Source organism: Eptatretus burgeri, chromosome 17 (genome assembly GCF_056783735.1).
Source record: "Eptatretus burgeri isolate ZD-2024b chromosome 17, Ebu_testis_v1, whole genome shotgun sequence".
Lineage (NCBI taxonomy): Eukaryota > Metazoa > Chordata > Myxini > Myxiniformes > Myxinidae > Eptatretus > Eptatretus burgeri.
This window is the reverse complement of record NC_140977.1, coordinates 35,422,019-35,436,961: the sequence shown is the minus strand read 5'-3', so window position 1 is coordinate 35,436,961 and position 14,943 is coordinate 35,422,019. Positions and strand designations below refer to the sequence as shown.

Here is a 14,943-nt window from a genome sequence, read left to right as displayed (position 1 = left end):
GTATTAATGATTTGTGAACACCTTGGTATCCCCAAGGCTTTGGAAACATGTGGGTGAAGTTTTCCCTCGATCTGTCAAGCTGTTGTGGAGAAGATTTTGAGGTTTTTGGTAAATCCAATATGGCTGCCAAGCTGTTAGTTGATGTTAGTTTGTTAGCTGCCAACTAGTTGACCTATGATATCAAAGGAGAAAACCATTTTGCTCCTCAAGGATAGGCAATCGTACCTGTAAAGTTTCACCTTGATCTGTTCAGCCATTTCGGAAAATAAGATTGTTGAAGGTTTTTATGTAAAAAAAAAAATAGGCTGCTGAACCACATGACCGATGATGTCATCATGTTTTTTTTTTCTTCCACACAATTTAGCCCAAGGACCGGGCGTAGTGGCGTGCACCTGTAATCCGGCTACTCGGAGGCTTTTGTTGGAGGATCACTTGAGGACGGGAGCTCTGTGTTGGGCCATGCTATGAGAGGGTGTAGGACAGCCCAGAATCATGGCGAAACCCAATCCTTATCCCTGTGTCGTAAGAGGCGACCAGGGTTGCGTCAGGAAGGGCATCCGGCGTAAAACCTGTGCCAAATCAGTATGCGGATCATAATGGATGATCCGCTGTGGCAACTCCTAACGGGAGCAGCTGAAAGACGAACAACACAATTTATCTCTAGATGACCCTCAAAAATTTTCATACTGATCGGATAAAGCATTCGACGTATGCAATTATGACGTCATAACGAAGCCATCTGTGACATCATCAAAAAAACGCACTTATTCCCCATGGGGAGTAGTTGCCATGTACGAAGCATACATTTTTTTCCATCAAACGGTTTCGGAGATAGAGGTCCAAAGTTATTCTTTCTTTCAAATATGGCTGCCACACTATGTGACCGATGACATCATAATCATCATTACAACATTCTGCAAGAGTCGTCGCACCTATGGTGAAAACTTCGTGTCGCTTGGATAAGTACGGACATACGGACGGACGAACAACCCGAAAACATGATGCTACCGGCGATTTCGTCAGCAGAGGCATAAAAAACAAATAGCCCAATGTATGGGATTTAAACCTGAGATAGCAGTTATATATATTAGTTAATGCTGTAAAAGTATTTGTAAAGGTATTTATACTGGTATTCTGATTGACCCTTCAGTTCCCATTGAAAGAATTCCAACTTTGCCTTCCCTTAACTGAACAAAGGTTGAAACTTGCTAAAAGGTCATGATAACTCTTGCCTTTGTGGTATCTCTCACTGATCATTCTGATCATGGAACAGACAGAGACTATTTGTTATCAAATAGTTTTACTTGTTTTTATTAGTCCCCTACCAGTTTCACCCGAGGGGACGATAGGTCTGCTCTCCGTGTATCCGTCCGTCTGTTCGTCCAATCAATTCCACCTGTGATTTTTCTGTTTTCCCCCATACCCTGAAACTTGGTACATGGCTTTATTATAAGTTACAGAACAAGTTGGAGTTTCATGGTGTTTGGTCAATTTTTCAGTTATGTCCTTGTTGGATTTAGAAAATATCACATCGGGAGGGGACATGTATTTGCAAAGCAATTATTATCGCTCTCATTTTACATGCACTTTCTATCAGGGGTAACTTGTTTAGAAATAACTCGGCTACAGTGATGTCATCGATATTAATCTGCAAACCTGTGATCAAAGTCACCATGCAAACCATAACCCTGGTGTTGGCTTAATGGTTGGGGTGGTGGGCTTGGGATCCTAACATCCTGAGTTAAAATCTCCCCTTTACTGTTGAATTAACACTTGGTGGGGGTTAATTCAGCCTGTTATCCTTCCAAGGTTGGCAAAATGAGTACAAGCTTGCTGGTGTCCTGTGCTGGAATGGTGACCCGTCCAGGATTGTGCCCAGTAGCCAAAGGAGACTGCTTAGGCAGCACCAATGCTCTGCACAGAGTATGGTCCCTATGGATGGATGGATGCGAACCATCTTGGGCATCAAGTATATGTGCACATATAGACATTTCCTGTTTATTTGCCTCTTCCCATCTAGTCGATATTAAATATCCCAAAATACTTTTTTTTTAACGAAGGCCATTGTGTGCTCATACACTGACAAAACTGAGCTATTAAACCCCTTTTCAAGAATTTTGAGTATCACTGAGGTCTGAACATTTCACCATATCAACTTGGTACGTCTTTTGCAACAATTTTCACTGATCTCGTGCATTATTATCAATGCAGTAATCGTTGCGTAAGTCATATGATGAAAACATGTTCATACCCCGTGATGGAAGTCCTGTGTTCTAAATTCCAATTCAAACATTTGATATACGTTGTTTAACTTTTTCACTACTTTATCACCACCGCTTGTCATATGATGTTTTTGTCCTTGATGGGATGAATAAACTTGGGCATAAAAATGTTGTTTCTCAAAACAGCAACAATTATGTAAGGCCTCCAGGAGAGAAAGAAAAAGGCAATTGGAATTGAATTGTTTATGTAGCCGGTCATGTGTCTGTTGATAATCTGAATTTTTTTTTTAAATCATAATCATCCATTTGCATTACAGCATACAAATTGTGTAAACGTTCGTGTACCTGTTTGTCATGCCAAAAGTCATTGTTTAATTAGAGATTTGTGAATATAAATCGAAGCGAAGTTTGCTGAGACAATTTTTAAACCACCATCCCACTGAAATGTTATAAAAACATCCCTTTCCGACTGTGATAGTTTCAAAGCATGATGTCTAAAAGAGAGTTAATGGAGCTCCAACAAGGAATGATAACTGGTTGTTCTAGAATGGGAACTTCAATCATCAGGATGGTTTCCACCATGGTTGCCACTCTCAGACCTACTCGAGAAAGCATCTCGTGAAATCGAAGACTAAAGGGAACATTAACCCTGACTATTAATTTTGGTAGACCATCAGAAATCACCTGAAGAGGGAAGAGAACCTTGTGACAGGTATTTGACAGAACATGAGACGTGACTTTTCATGACCTCAAACCTCGATGATGTGACAAAACAGTCAACAGGGAGTCAGCGATGACGAGTTCACATACATATTGCTCAAGGTTTGTAGCAGGGTCTGGGGTGTGTCAGAATGCCATTTATGAGCTGGATAACAACTAGACCGAAATCTGAAAGGACATGAGGATGCAGATATACAGTATGAGTAATGATGGATATCCCACCTTCAAATTTGCAAAATAAAATCTCGTCTCAGATGTTAGGACCAAGCTGTGAACGTGGCACAGACAAGCCCTTCCTGATTTAAATTTTCCACATACAGTACCAAGGCTTTGTCCCACATTGTGAATGAAATTGTGTGTCCCTTGAATATTGGTAGGATAATTTATCTGGAACCCTCGACAGTTGTCCGATATCAATACTAAAGGCCCGGTCACACCTTGACGTTTTAGCCAGCGAAGGCAACGTATTAAAATGTATGTAAAACGCTGGCTTACGTTGAACTTTTGATGTTTTTTTTTAAAGATTCGGACGTATTCATAGCGACTTGGTCTTATGTATAACGCATTGGTGATGGACACAGAACGTTTCGTTGTGTTATAGATAACTTATACCAACGAATGCTGAACCTGTTGTCGGCCTACACAACCGATGCCCAACGATAGTCTAACTTAGGCATAGTGCGTTGCACGCATCGCCGACGATGTCGTGACGTAGCCTATTAAAAGGCTGACGCACAACGATTCGAATCATAACTGCCGTAGAAATGGAAGTGTCAACAGCGCGGTCACACCTTGGCGATCTTGCCAGCGTATGCCGAGCTAAGAAAAATGTGTCTAAAACGTTGGGGCACGTCAAATACGGTATGAGTAAGTTTGGTATACGTGAGTACAACGCTAAAGTACGCTATCATACGTCGTAGTAAGTAGAGTACGTCAAGAAATTTTAAACATGTTCAAAATTTTACGACGTACTCGGCGTATGACACACGTTCCGCATGCGATGGGGATAAGTTTTACACACGATATGTGGACGCTTACACACGTCCACAAAGGATACTTATAAGCTACTCATAAGTCGAAACACGTCGCGGTAATGTCTTTTTTACACGAAACTTATTTCTAACTTATGTTTGACGTGCTTTGAACCAATTCTTTACGTAGTCCCAACACACATCGACGTATGTAGACGTATTCCAATGACGTCTTCCGGTCGACAAAAAAAAAAAAATTAACGTGTTTCTAGCTTACAACTGCCATATAAAGACGTGTTCCGAGCGGTTTTGGGAATTGGTATATAAAAATGCTGCTCATAAAAGGGGAACCCAACAGTGTTTTCGAGTTCCTTTTTGAGTCGATGTCCATGTCAGCAGTAACAGTATCAGTATTAGTATTAGTATTAGTATTAGTATTAGTAGTAGTTTGTTCATGTTGGCAGTAGTAGGTGAGTGTGAGGGGGAGGGTGTGGGTTATGATGGATCGTCCTTGCGTTTAACGATTTAACGATTTAAATGATAAACTCAACGATTTAAATGGCTGCATCTCCACTATTGAAAGTAGACGCTTGCGCTCAACAATTGGATTTTTTTTACACTCAACGACTTTTAAACGGTACCACTCAGCTAGTTTCATTGTTTACAATGAACGATTTAAATTGCTGTCACTCGCCTTTGTTTTTTGACGCTGGGGTTTGGAAATTTGAAGCATTTCTTCTGAACGTGTTAAAACGCTCAAACTCGACTATTTTAAATAGACGCTGCCGATGGACAATTGGAATCATAGCCAAGCTAGACATCGAAGTGTGAACATCCTCGTCATGCCGAAGAAAAGTTTGAAGAATGCTGCAAATAAGTGTCCTGGCCGTGGCCGTGGACGCTGACGCAAGGACGATCCATTATACCGACGTCTTTCAGCCTATGAGTAACTTAAAAGTAACGTTTGTCGATGTGTGGCATCGAACGCGTAACGTGCCAAACAACACGTTAATCATAGGTTAGAAATAAGTTTCGGGTACGCAAAACATTACCTCGGCGTGTCTCAACTTATGATTAACTTAGAAGTAGCATGTGTTGACGTCTGTCAACGATCGCAGACCAGGCATACAACTTGTGGCCAGCGTAGCGGAACGTGTGAGTCATACGCCGGCATACGTCGTGAAATTTCAAGCATGAAAAAATTTGAGGACAACCAAAAAGTACAACGTTTAAAGCCAACGTGCAACGACGTATGGCAGTGTTTTTCAGCGTGCTCTCAATGTTATCAAAACTTACCCATAACGTATTCAACGTGTGCCAGCATTTTAGAAAAAAAATTCAAAAATCGGCATGTTGGCTAAAACGTCAAGGTGTGACCGGGCCTTTAAATGCAGTTTTTGAATCTCCATCAGGAATTCCTTAATAATTGGGTGTAAGGTGATGAAAACATTTCTGCTCCTGGCTGAAAGTTTTCATCACCAAACCGGCATGTTTCAGTCAAACGCAGGATGGATGATAGCCCTCCTCCCATCCCCTGAGAACTCACGCTGAGGGCCTTTTGGCATACGCACCACACTTGCCAAGTGCAGGTTGTTGAGCGGTTGGGTGGAGAATTTTGAATTTGACCCAGGTGTCTGCGATGCCTTGCCGACTCATCGTCAAAAGAGACTATGGCATCTTTAACGTCCACTTGCAAATGCAAGTAGATGGGACATCCAGCTTAACGTCCATCCGAGGGATGGCATACTCTATGAAGGAAAGCCCTGCCTGTGAAACACCAAACCAACAGTTTACAATGAAGAAGGACCACTCCTTTGGCATCTTCAGACGCATAGGGCTGCCACAGCAGATTTTCCTTCACCAAGGGGCACAGTCCTGGACTGGTCACCACTCCAACACAGGATACTCAAATGGCTCATCCTTCCTGTTAAGCTGGCACTCATTTTGCCTGTCCTCGGAATGATGACAGGCTGAGTCAACCCACCTGGTGTTACTTTAACGAACCGATAGGGATTCCAACTCAGGATCCTAAGATCTTAGGCCAGCCACCTTAACCATGAAGCCAACACCATGCCGACAGTTTTTAGTCAGGTCAAGAACTGAACCTCGACTAGACAGCTCAAAGGTAAATGCGTTAAGAATACCTCGGCCCATCATTTTTAACTGGCTGAGAGTAGTATTCTGAATTTGAAAATGAAACGTTTGAAAGTCGATGCTCAGCAACCTCACTTTCAGATTTTATTTTTGTGCCACTTTATCAACACCGCCAGTCATATGTTGTGCTTGTCCTTGATGCGACGAATAAACCCTGAACTTACACAGACTTTATCTCTGTCACACCATGGCCAAAGTATTCAATGTCTCAGAGTTAAGATATGAAAAGTATTAATTTATTAATCTTATTCTCATCAAGAGTTGAGTGTTGCAAGAGATACGGTTATGATTTTGGATGAGGTATGCAATCTGAGATTGTGGTGAGCAGCTGTCTTGAAGACCTCGAGGGAAGAATCAGATTTAAGAAAATGTGGAAGTTGATTCCACAGGTGGGAGAAAAGAGGAACAAATGAGTGGAGGTGAGCTGTTATCTGGATTTTGGGAGTTTCACCAGAAGTTGTTGACAGACCTTGAGTGCCCTGCAGAAACCTGGGTGTGGGGAGGAGGGACAGAGTATGGAAAGAGAAGAGGGGGAAAGACCAGAAAGGAGGCAGTAGAAGACAAAAAGGCCACCGACCTGTCTCTAATGTGAAAGTGATAGGCCCATAAACTCAGCTTCATCACAGGAGATTACAATAATCTTGAAGGCCTTGGTTTCCAAGATGTCAATCTAAGCAAGGGGTGATGCAGGAGCACCAACTAAAAGGGAAGATCAGTACTCCATCAAGCTGCGGATGAAGGCCTTGTAGGTGGATCACAGTTCAGGTATGCCAAAGATGGACTTTGCACGATGGATGATGCCCAGTCGGCGACTGGCTTTGGAGGCCAACTTGGAGGTGTGGTCTGACCAAGAAATATCATAGCTAAGAGTGAGGCCCAAAAGTTTAAGTGAGTTGAACCTCTTCAAGAGGATTGCTAAGAAAGTAGATAGTTCTTTCAAAGAGAGATATTAAGTGTGTGGGATTTGTCAGGGGTGAAAGACATATTCCAAGTTTTTGACTATATGATAGGGAAAGGAGATGAAAGGAATCCTTCGAGAGACACATGTTGGATACGAGAGTAGAGGAAGTCAGTGAGCCAGCATGTGTGGAGTTGGCCTTGGTTGACATAGGCAGACAGTTTGGAGAGCAAGGTGGGTGCAACACTGTATTGTTGCGAATTCGCGCCCGCCGGCGTGCGAGCGGCCACGTAACTCGAATCGCGGCACGTCGCCCACCGGACGGACAATTCTGTCGTGACCCTCTCGGACTAACGCCGGGAACTAGTCACGGGTGGGCCTTTCGGCCTCACCACGATCGTGCCAATCAGCCCCCTGCGTGGGATAGGGTTGTTCGCCAAATTCGACCTACCTAAGTACCCACACGGAGGGTAGACCGGGCGATCGCACCTCGCCGCAGGTCGACTCCGGACACGGGCCACTTTAGGCGACCCGTTCCGTATTATCGGGATAACCGAGCGGTGTTATCGTCAACCTCGACGGGTCCGATTAATTATCGGGCGTATTTAGCCCGCTACCAACCCTTTACGTGAAGTAAGATGGAGATTCAATTAAAGAAAAGACGAAGCGAAACGGGAAAAACAGTTCAACATAAGGCATATTTATTCCGCGGCACACGGAAAGCACACATATACAATTACAACAATTATGCACCAAAAGCAATTGCAACAAAAGAAACACAACAATGCAGATCTACCACCAACTACATGAGCACACGGCAACACTTACACAGTTTTACTTTACAGACGGTGCCGACAACACATATACTCAAAAGCAAAAGAAAAGGGCCACCCTCAACGACAAGGGAACAGACGGGGCCTGTGGGCGCGAGACCGGGTGGAGCCTACCCGTCTTGTGATGAGCCGCAAATGTGGCGGCGGTGCCCCGACTCCGCGCTCCTCCGCCGGTTTCGTTGGCACTGCTTGGAATGGGGTGGGAACGGAGCCCCCTTTCCGCACTATCTCAGCGTGGGGGGGGGAAAAGGGGGGGAATTGTTGATGCTCTGGGGAAAGAGGATAGCTGGTTTGCTTGGGTCCCGCGACGAGCGACTCCACTGCGACCTCGACTGCGCTCCCGGATTCCCCTCTCTGCAGCTCCCCGACAGACTACGAACCCCGACAGACTGACTCTCCTCCAGACTCGTCTTGACTGCTGCTGCCACACTCCACCGCCGCCACACCTCTCCAACTCGTCCGAGCCCAAAACTCTCCCGCTGCCACACTTCTCCAACTCGCCCGAGCCCAAAACTGACTGAATTCGCCCCGCGCTCGGCGCTTTATAGTACGGCAGGAGAACCCATATGCAAATTTCTGGATCAGGATGAGCTCGGGGGCGGAGCCACGCTCGCCCATTGGACGGAGGAAAAGTGGGCGTGAACCTCCCCTGATCCTCAAATTTGCATATATTGATTCTACTCCGACGTGCCTGGAGGCGGGGCCAAATCGCCCCGCGCTTGCTGATAGGACGGATCGGAAGTGGGCGTGTATCATTCCTGATCCGACTTCTCCTCGGAAAGGCCGCTTTTTGCACCCACTGCTCGGCGTGCGTCCTGCACGAGGCCAGGACAGCCTGACGCTCGGCGTTCACAAGTGGTGCGGGAATGGCCGCAGAAGGAGAGGCGAAGGTGGTGGAGGGTCTAAAGTGGCGGTCCCTGGCCACGGTGACGCTGGGAATGGCGGTGATGCGATGGTTGCGGGATGGTGTGCTGTGAAGGTAAAGGTCGTGGCTGTTGGCGTTGTTGTTGTTGTGAAGCGGCGTTGCGGTTGGTGGTTGTTGTGTGATGGTGGTTGAGACGTGGTTGGCTCAAAATAAAGATAGAACAGAAAAACGGCTATCTTAAAGGGTCACAGCCCGAATGAATCACATTTATTCCCACTAAACAACGGGTTTGGGGCTAACTACACATGTACTTACAGAGATATCTCACCTACGGGACCTGAATGGTGGTTTGCGAATTTCCTCAACCACAACAGTATTTAATGCTCAGAGTCTGGCCCTGATCTTATGTCTGACATTGAGGGCCTTACTTGAGAGAAGGTTCTAGAAAATGCAACCTCATAATATGCATAAAACGGAACATTGAAATTTCCCAATCCTAAATCAATCTGTCATCTTGTGGATGGCAAAATTTCATTTCCTGAATAGTTAATTTCATCATTGGAGAAAGAAGCAAGCAAACATTTCAGCCGGGATCAGAATAAGCAAAGAACAAGTTTTGCAGGTAAATAAAATATCCCCTGCGAGTTTACCTGAACAGGTTGGGGCCTGCCTCTTGGACTGCAGACTTGCCTCATAACAGAGCTGGATTATATCATCAGAGGCAGATTTAACAGATAAAGCAAGACACAGCACTTACCATTGCAGAGGGGCTTGCCAGACTATGCAGATTACAGTGGATCTGAGAACCAGTGTGAATTCACACTCACCCCACTGACTGACGCACAGTGCCTTGACAATATCTTTCTGTGTTCCTTCGACAATATGCAAGACTACTAAGTGTCCCAATAAATTTCCACATCCATACATGTCATGGCAAATATTTCCTCCACATATTGTGAAAGTTACCTTGTCTCGTCATTCATATTAATTGACTTGCGAGGAATCCAGTGATATTATTCTGGGGGCACCATATGAAAATTGGTCTTCATGTGGATTCACTTACTGACACGTACAAACGTCATCACAAATATCGTGACCAAACAAGTAACCCAAGCCAACTGATTTGCCGGTATCACCCTTATTGGACGATTTCCGGGATCAGTCTGGACCGAAGAGGCTGGACATGCTAAAAACCTGTCCAGATATGGAATCTATTTACTATGTGAGAAAGAGGTGGAAGGGGGCTTAAAAACGATTATAAAAAGAGGAGAAGAGAGGATGGTAGGATAGAGAAACTCGGAGATTGTGGAAGCAGTTGTCTACAAAGAGAAAGCATATGGAGGACAGGATTGGGGTATGGGGGTATGCGTGAGGAATATTTCTATGGAAGAACATCTTGGAAGGAATAAGCGAGGGGAAGGAGTGAGAGTGATAACTTCTACTTTTGTGATTGTAATAAATAGATGATCTCTCCACTCTTTTGCTTTTATCTTCTCTCAGTCTCTTCAATTTATAACCACCATGCCCCTCTCCCCCCCCTTCTTACAATCAATTCCTTTGGAAACAATTCTCCTCCTTCTTCTGAGCTCTCCTCTTTTCCTTTTCGTAAAGTTTCCTTTTCTCAATTTCATATTGCGTTGGTGACATGTCAATAGCCACTAATTGTATTCATAAGTTTTAACAAATTAAACCATGAAAATAAATAACATCATTTGATACAACCAGGAAGCAACAACAGTGATAAATGCTTCACAATACATGTCCCCAATCAATGTGACATTTTTTTAAGTTAAAAAAGGGCATAACTCCGTGAAAAATTGACGAAACACTCTGAAACTCCAACTTGTTCTGCAGCTTATCATACTAAAGCCATGTGCCAAGTTTCAGTTGAATATGTTAAAGGGTACGGGGAAAAAGTCTGGAAAACCACAGGTGGGATGGACGGATGGACAGACAGACAGAGAGCAAACCGCTAGTCCCCTCTGATGAAAAAAAATTAAACAAAAAAAAAAAATCAAAGCTTATTTATACCTTTCTAAACAAGATCGAGGCTCATGGAAGAGCAACGTCGCAGTGGATAAAAACGAACTGAGAATGAGGCAGTGGGGGTCATGGTTGGACACAAAGATGAAGAACAAAGAGGAGGTGAAGAAACATAGCCACCTGAAAACGAGAGGGTTTTGTTCGGGAGGATTAATGGGGTAGAAAAAAAAACATCAATGGTATGGATGAGGATTGACATGGGGAATGACATTTATTAAGACAAACACAAGAAAACCAGCTTTATATGATTTCATACTTCTTGTACAGTAAGTAGCAAAGGTTAAAAGTCCATAATTTTTTTTTTTTTAAATACTTTATTAACCGTTGGATTCTATGTTCAAGGAAATAATGAGATTCTGTAAGTCTGAAGGATAGTAAATGAAATCCATGAGTCAACACAACATTTACATTGCCTTAATATGAACACCAATCAACTTCATGTAACTTCCTTGAGATTTTTTTTCTGAGGTAGAAACAACGGGGAACATGCAAGAGTTCAACAAAAGCAATTTCTCGAAAATCCCCCTTGAAAACTAGGGCAGTGGAAGAAGCTCACAAAAAAATCCCAGCAGGTCAAGACAGTTTGAGTGTTTCCAAATATAATCCAAGGCCAATGTAAGACGTCGAACATTGTCCAACTGTGCACATCTTCGCCTCATGAGTGAGGACAGAGCAGCCGTTGAACAAATGTGCTCACGGAGTTGTCCGAAGGTGCGGGGTCGCTCCGGTAAGGGATCCTTGGCTCTCAGTAGAACTCGGCATCCAACTAGCGATGCAAATTTCTCCAAGATTATCGGTATCAGGAGGCTTGGACACGACATGGTGTTGATATGACGTCTCCGTTCATTCTGGAGAAATCTGCTTTCTTGAGAGCTACCATGAAGAAGAATCACTAAATAAGTGGGTCGAGGGCAAAAAGTTGCAACAATTACCATGTTGTGGATGAAAACATTAGCTTCAACTGTTTCATGTCAAACAGGTATTGTTTCTAATCAAATATTTAACCTGTTGCATGTTAAATGCCATGCCCTATGTCATATAACTTCCCCATCTCAGTGTTATAGCAATGTTTGATGACAGAGCAACAAGTAAATATCCAAACTTCGTGGTTGACTTTTTAATAACCCGTGGGCAAAGGTACGATCACTGCAACAATAAGAATAAAAACTAGATATCTGCTATCATTGGCGATCTCCTGCGACTTACCCTTGGCCCGCAATCCAATGATGGCCACATCTTTTTTCGGACCACCATATGACCTTGATCTTCAACATTTAGGGATCGAGTGTACAGACAGAAAATGTGTCCCCATCTTCAATCTACCCATAAAACTTAACATCATGAAGAACGAAGGAAAACGATTCAAGTTTTGATCAAAAAGGTGGGTCGAAGAAACTCTGTGGTACCATTAAAAATTGGGGGCACTAATTGTAGCAACAAACCCGACAACAGCTACAACCCTCCTCCGATCCTATAAGGGAGGCTTAATAAATAATAAGGCTTCCCTTACAAGAAACTTCAATGCAGGAGTAGACCATTGGGCCCATCAAAGCTTGCACTATTATTACTGACCTTTGGTTGTTTGTCCATGCTCGATCCTTTTAAATGTTTTGCATCAAACAAGGAAGCAGCACGTACCATTTATAAAGTCCTTGTGGTCAGAGCCTCTGCTATGTATGTGGGTGGCCCCCTGCAAAACCTCACATGGGGGGCCCTTTCTATCGGAGGGCCAATAATATGGTGACATCTTCAGGTGAAGAATCGATTCATGCCTCGCCCCCGTATGGGGGTTAGCGAAATATTACAATGACCAGATCTCTCTGTCTGTCTCTGCCTGTATCCGTCTTTCCGCACCATCATGGGTATACTGTATCTCGGTGATGCCTGGGCCGATTGTTACCAAACTTGGTCGGAGAGTTGAGTAACATGGGTCAACCAAAGTGTGATATGTGGCCAATAATGACCTATGTCAAGGTCAAGGATATATATATATATATATATATATATATATATATATATATATATATATATATATATACATATATACTCGTACATATTTCAGGTTATTGAATTCAACCACCGATTATTTTGGAGGTCGAATTTGTTTTATGGATTTCACGAGTATCATGCTATGTGTGATATTTCTTGTCTCTTTCTTTGTTTATCTGTTTGTTTGTCGTGAGTATTTTTCTCTGCAACCGCTTCTCAGAATGACACGAAATTTTCACGAGAGGAGCCGACGATGCATGAAGAGTGTTTTAATGATAATTATGACATCATAGGTCACATGGTATGGCAGCCATATTGGGAATAAGGAAAAACTTTGGACCTCCTTATCTCCGAAACTGCACCAAGGGAAAATTTTAAAATTGGCACATTGCAAGTACTCCTCATGGGGAATAAGTGTAATTAATTTTTTATGACATCATAGGTGCCTTCATTATGACGTCATAATTGCATATGTAGAACGCTACATTCGATCAGCATGAACATTTTTGAGGGTCGTTTATGGATAAATTGGTCCACAGAAACAAACAAAAGGATGATGTCATCAATCACGTGGTTAAAAACCCACATTGTCTTCTTTTGAAAAAAAAAACCTTCAAAAATCTTCTCTGAAACGGCTGAACAGATTGAGGCAAAACTTCACAGGTATGACCACCTATCTATGAGGAAGAAAACATTCACATCTATGATGTCATAGGTCACATGGTTTAGCAGCTATATTAGATTTACCCAAAAAGCTAGAAAAATATTTTTCTCCAGAACAGCTGGACAGATCGAGGGGAAACTTCACACACACATGGTCCCCAGGCCTTGGGGGATACCAGGGTGTTCACGAATAATTTATAGGTCACATGGTCTGGCAGCCATATTTGATTGAGCGAAAATCTTTAAAAAATTATTTCTCTTGAACCTCTTCATCGATCGATGCGAAACTTCAGAATTTTGATTTGGTAGTGATGGTGAATATATTGTTGTATTTGTGGGGTAGATTGAGGAACTTCATAGTAATGGTAGGATTGCAGAGAGTAACATGGCTGGTGGATGTGTCAGAGACATCTCAATGTAAATTAAGAAGGGCAGCTGTGAGCTTAAGTTGTTACATGTCACCACGGGAGAGGGGGGAGAGGGTGGAAAGGTGGTTGTGCTGTGTTAATTAGGGAGAGAATAAGGCTAATTTCTTCTATTATGTGATTGTCTCCTGTGACCTTTTCCTATGGTTTTTGCATTTCAAAAATGGCGATAAAAAGGAATCACATCTTTAGAACAACAACAACCAAGCCGAACATTTTGGAGCAGGCAAAAACCCTGCCTCCAGGAATGACAATTAGCAAACCACGCCCCGGGGGTGGATGATGGATGGGAGTGACATCGGGAGGATCAGAGAGGATCAGGAGAGAGAGGAGGATTGAGGCAGGATCGGTGGTCAGGACACAAAACAGGAGTGTGAAGGGAGGTTCTGTGAGGAACGTGATTGAGACAGAGGCTCTGGTTGGCTGCCCTCGACATGGCGGAAAAGGCAGCGCGAATCCTGTTGTTCGTTTGTGTGAACTTGCATGCGTGATGGAGCAAGACGCTAGCCATTGACTGTTCGGCTGGGTCATGTGAGACCGCGCCTTGGAGTCTCATGATGTGCCATCGGGGAAGAAGGTAGCGCCATTTTTCAGAGGAGTGGGGTCAGCAAGTGTGATCGTGAAGAGAGACTGTACGGTGTTTCCTGGGCCCTTCATGAAGGGACCATCCACACAAACTACCTCCTGTACGTTTCCTGCCCAGAGAGCGGCTCAGTGCCATTTTGGGTACGGTTTCCTGCGCAGGACGACACAGGTTCAATCGTCAAGTTCTCAAAGATCACTTCTGGACCCAAAGGTCATTGCCAGAATTACGGAGGGATTTTCTTTTGTTTTATCTTTCCCCCTTGTCCGGTTTTGTAACTGTGTGTCGAGGCACCTCAAATAGGAATTTAGGTTACCTCACGTTTCATTACCTCGTGCTTTGATTTATTTTTATTATTACGCTTTGATTTATCCCTACTATGAATATATGATTTATGTCCATTAAACACCTATTTATTAAAGATTGTTTGTGTCTGTCTATTTGTTGTGGGTTCGAGTATAAACCCATGTGCCTCTGTCTGCTGCGCGTCCTTGCCGTCCTCCATCCTGCATGCACCATTAATCTCCGAGGAACTTGGCTATTCGCCTCCAAGGGAAATCGTTTGGTTATCTGTCCA

General features: G+C 43.6%; 1 protein-coding gene across 1 annotated transcript in view; it reads right to left on the bottom strand.

The window, feature by feature from the left end:
* Positions 1–14,943, bottom strand: part of LOC147009730 (uncharacterized) — a 95,194-nt gene that overhangs the window by 34,761 nt on the left and 45,490 nt on the right. The window contains 1 exon segment of the mRNA XM_085861205.1: positions 11,241–11,598. Coding sequence (XP_085717331.1) covers positions 11,241–11,598 — 358 coding nt within the window.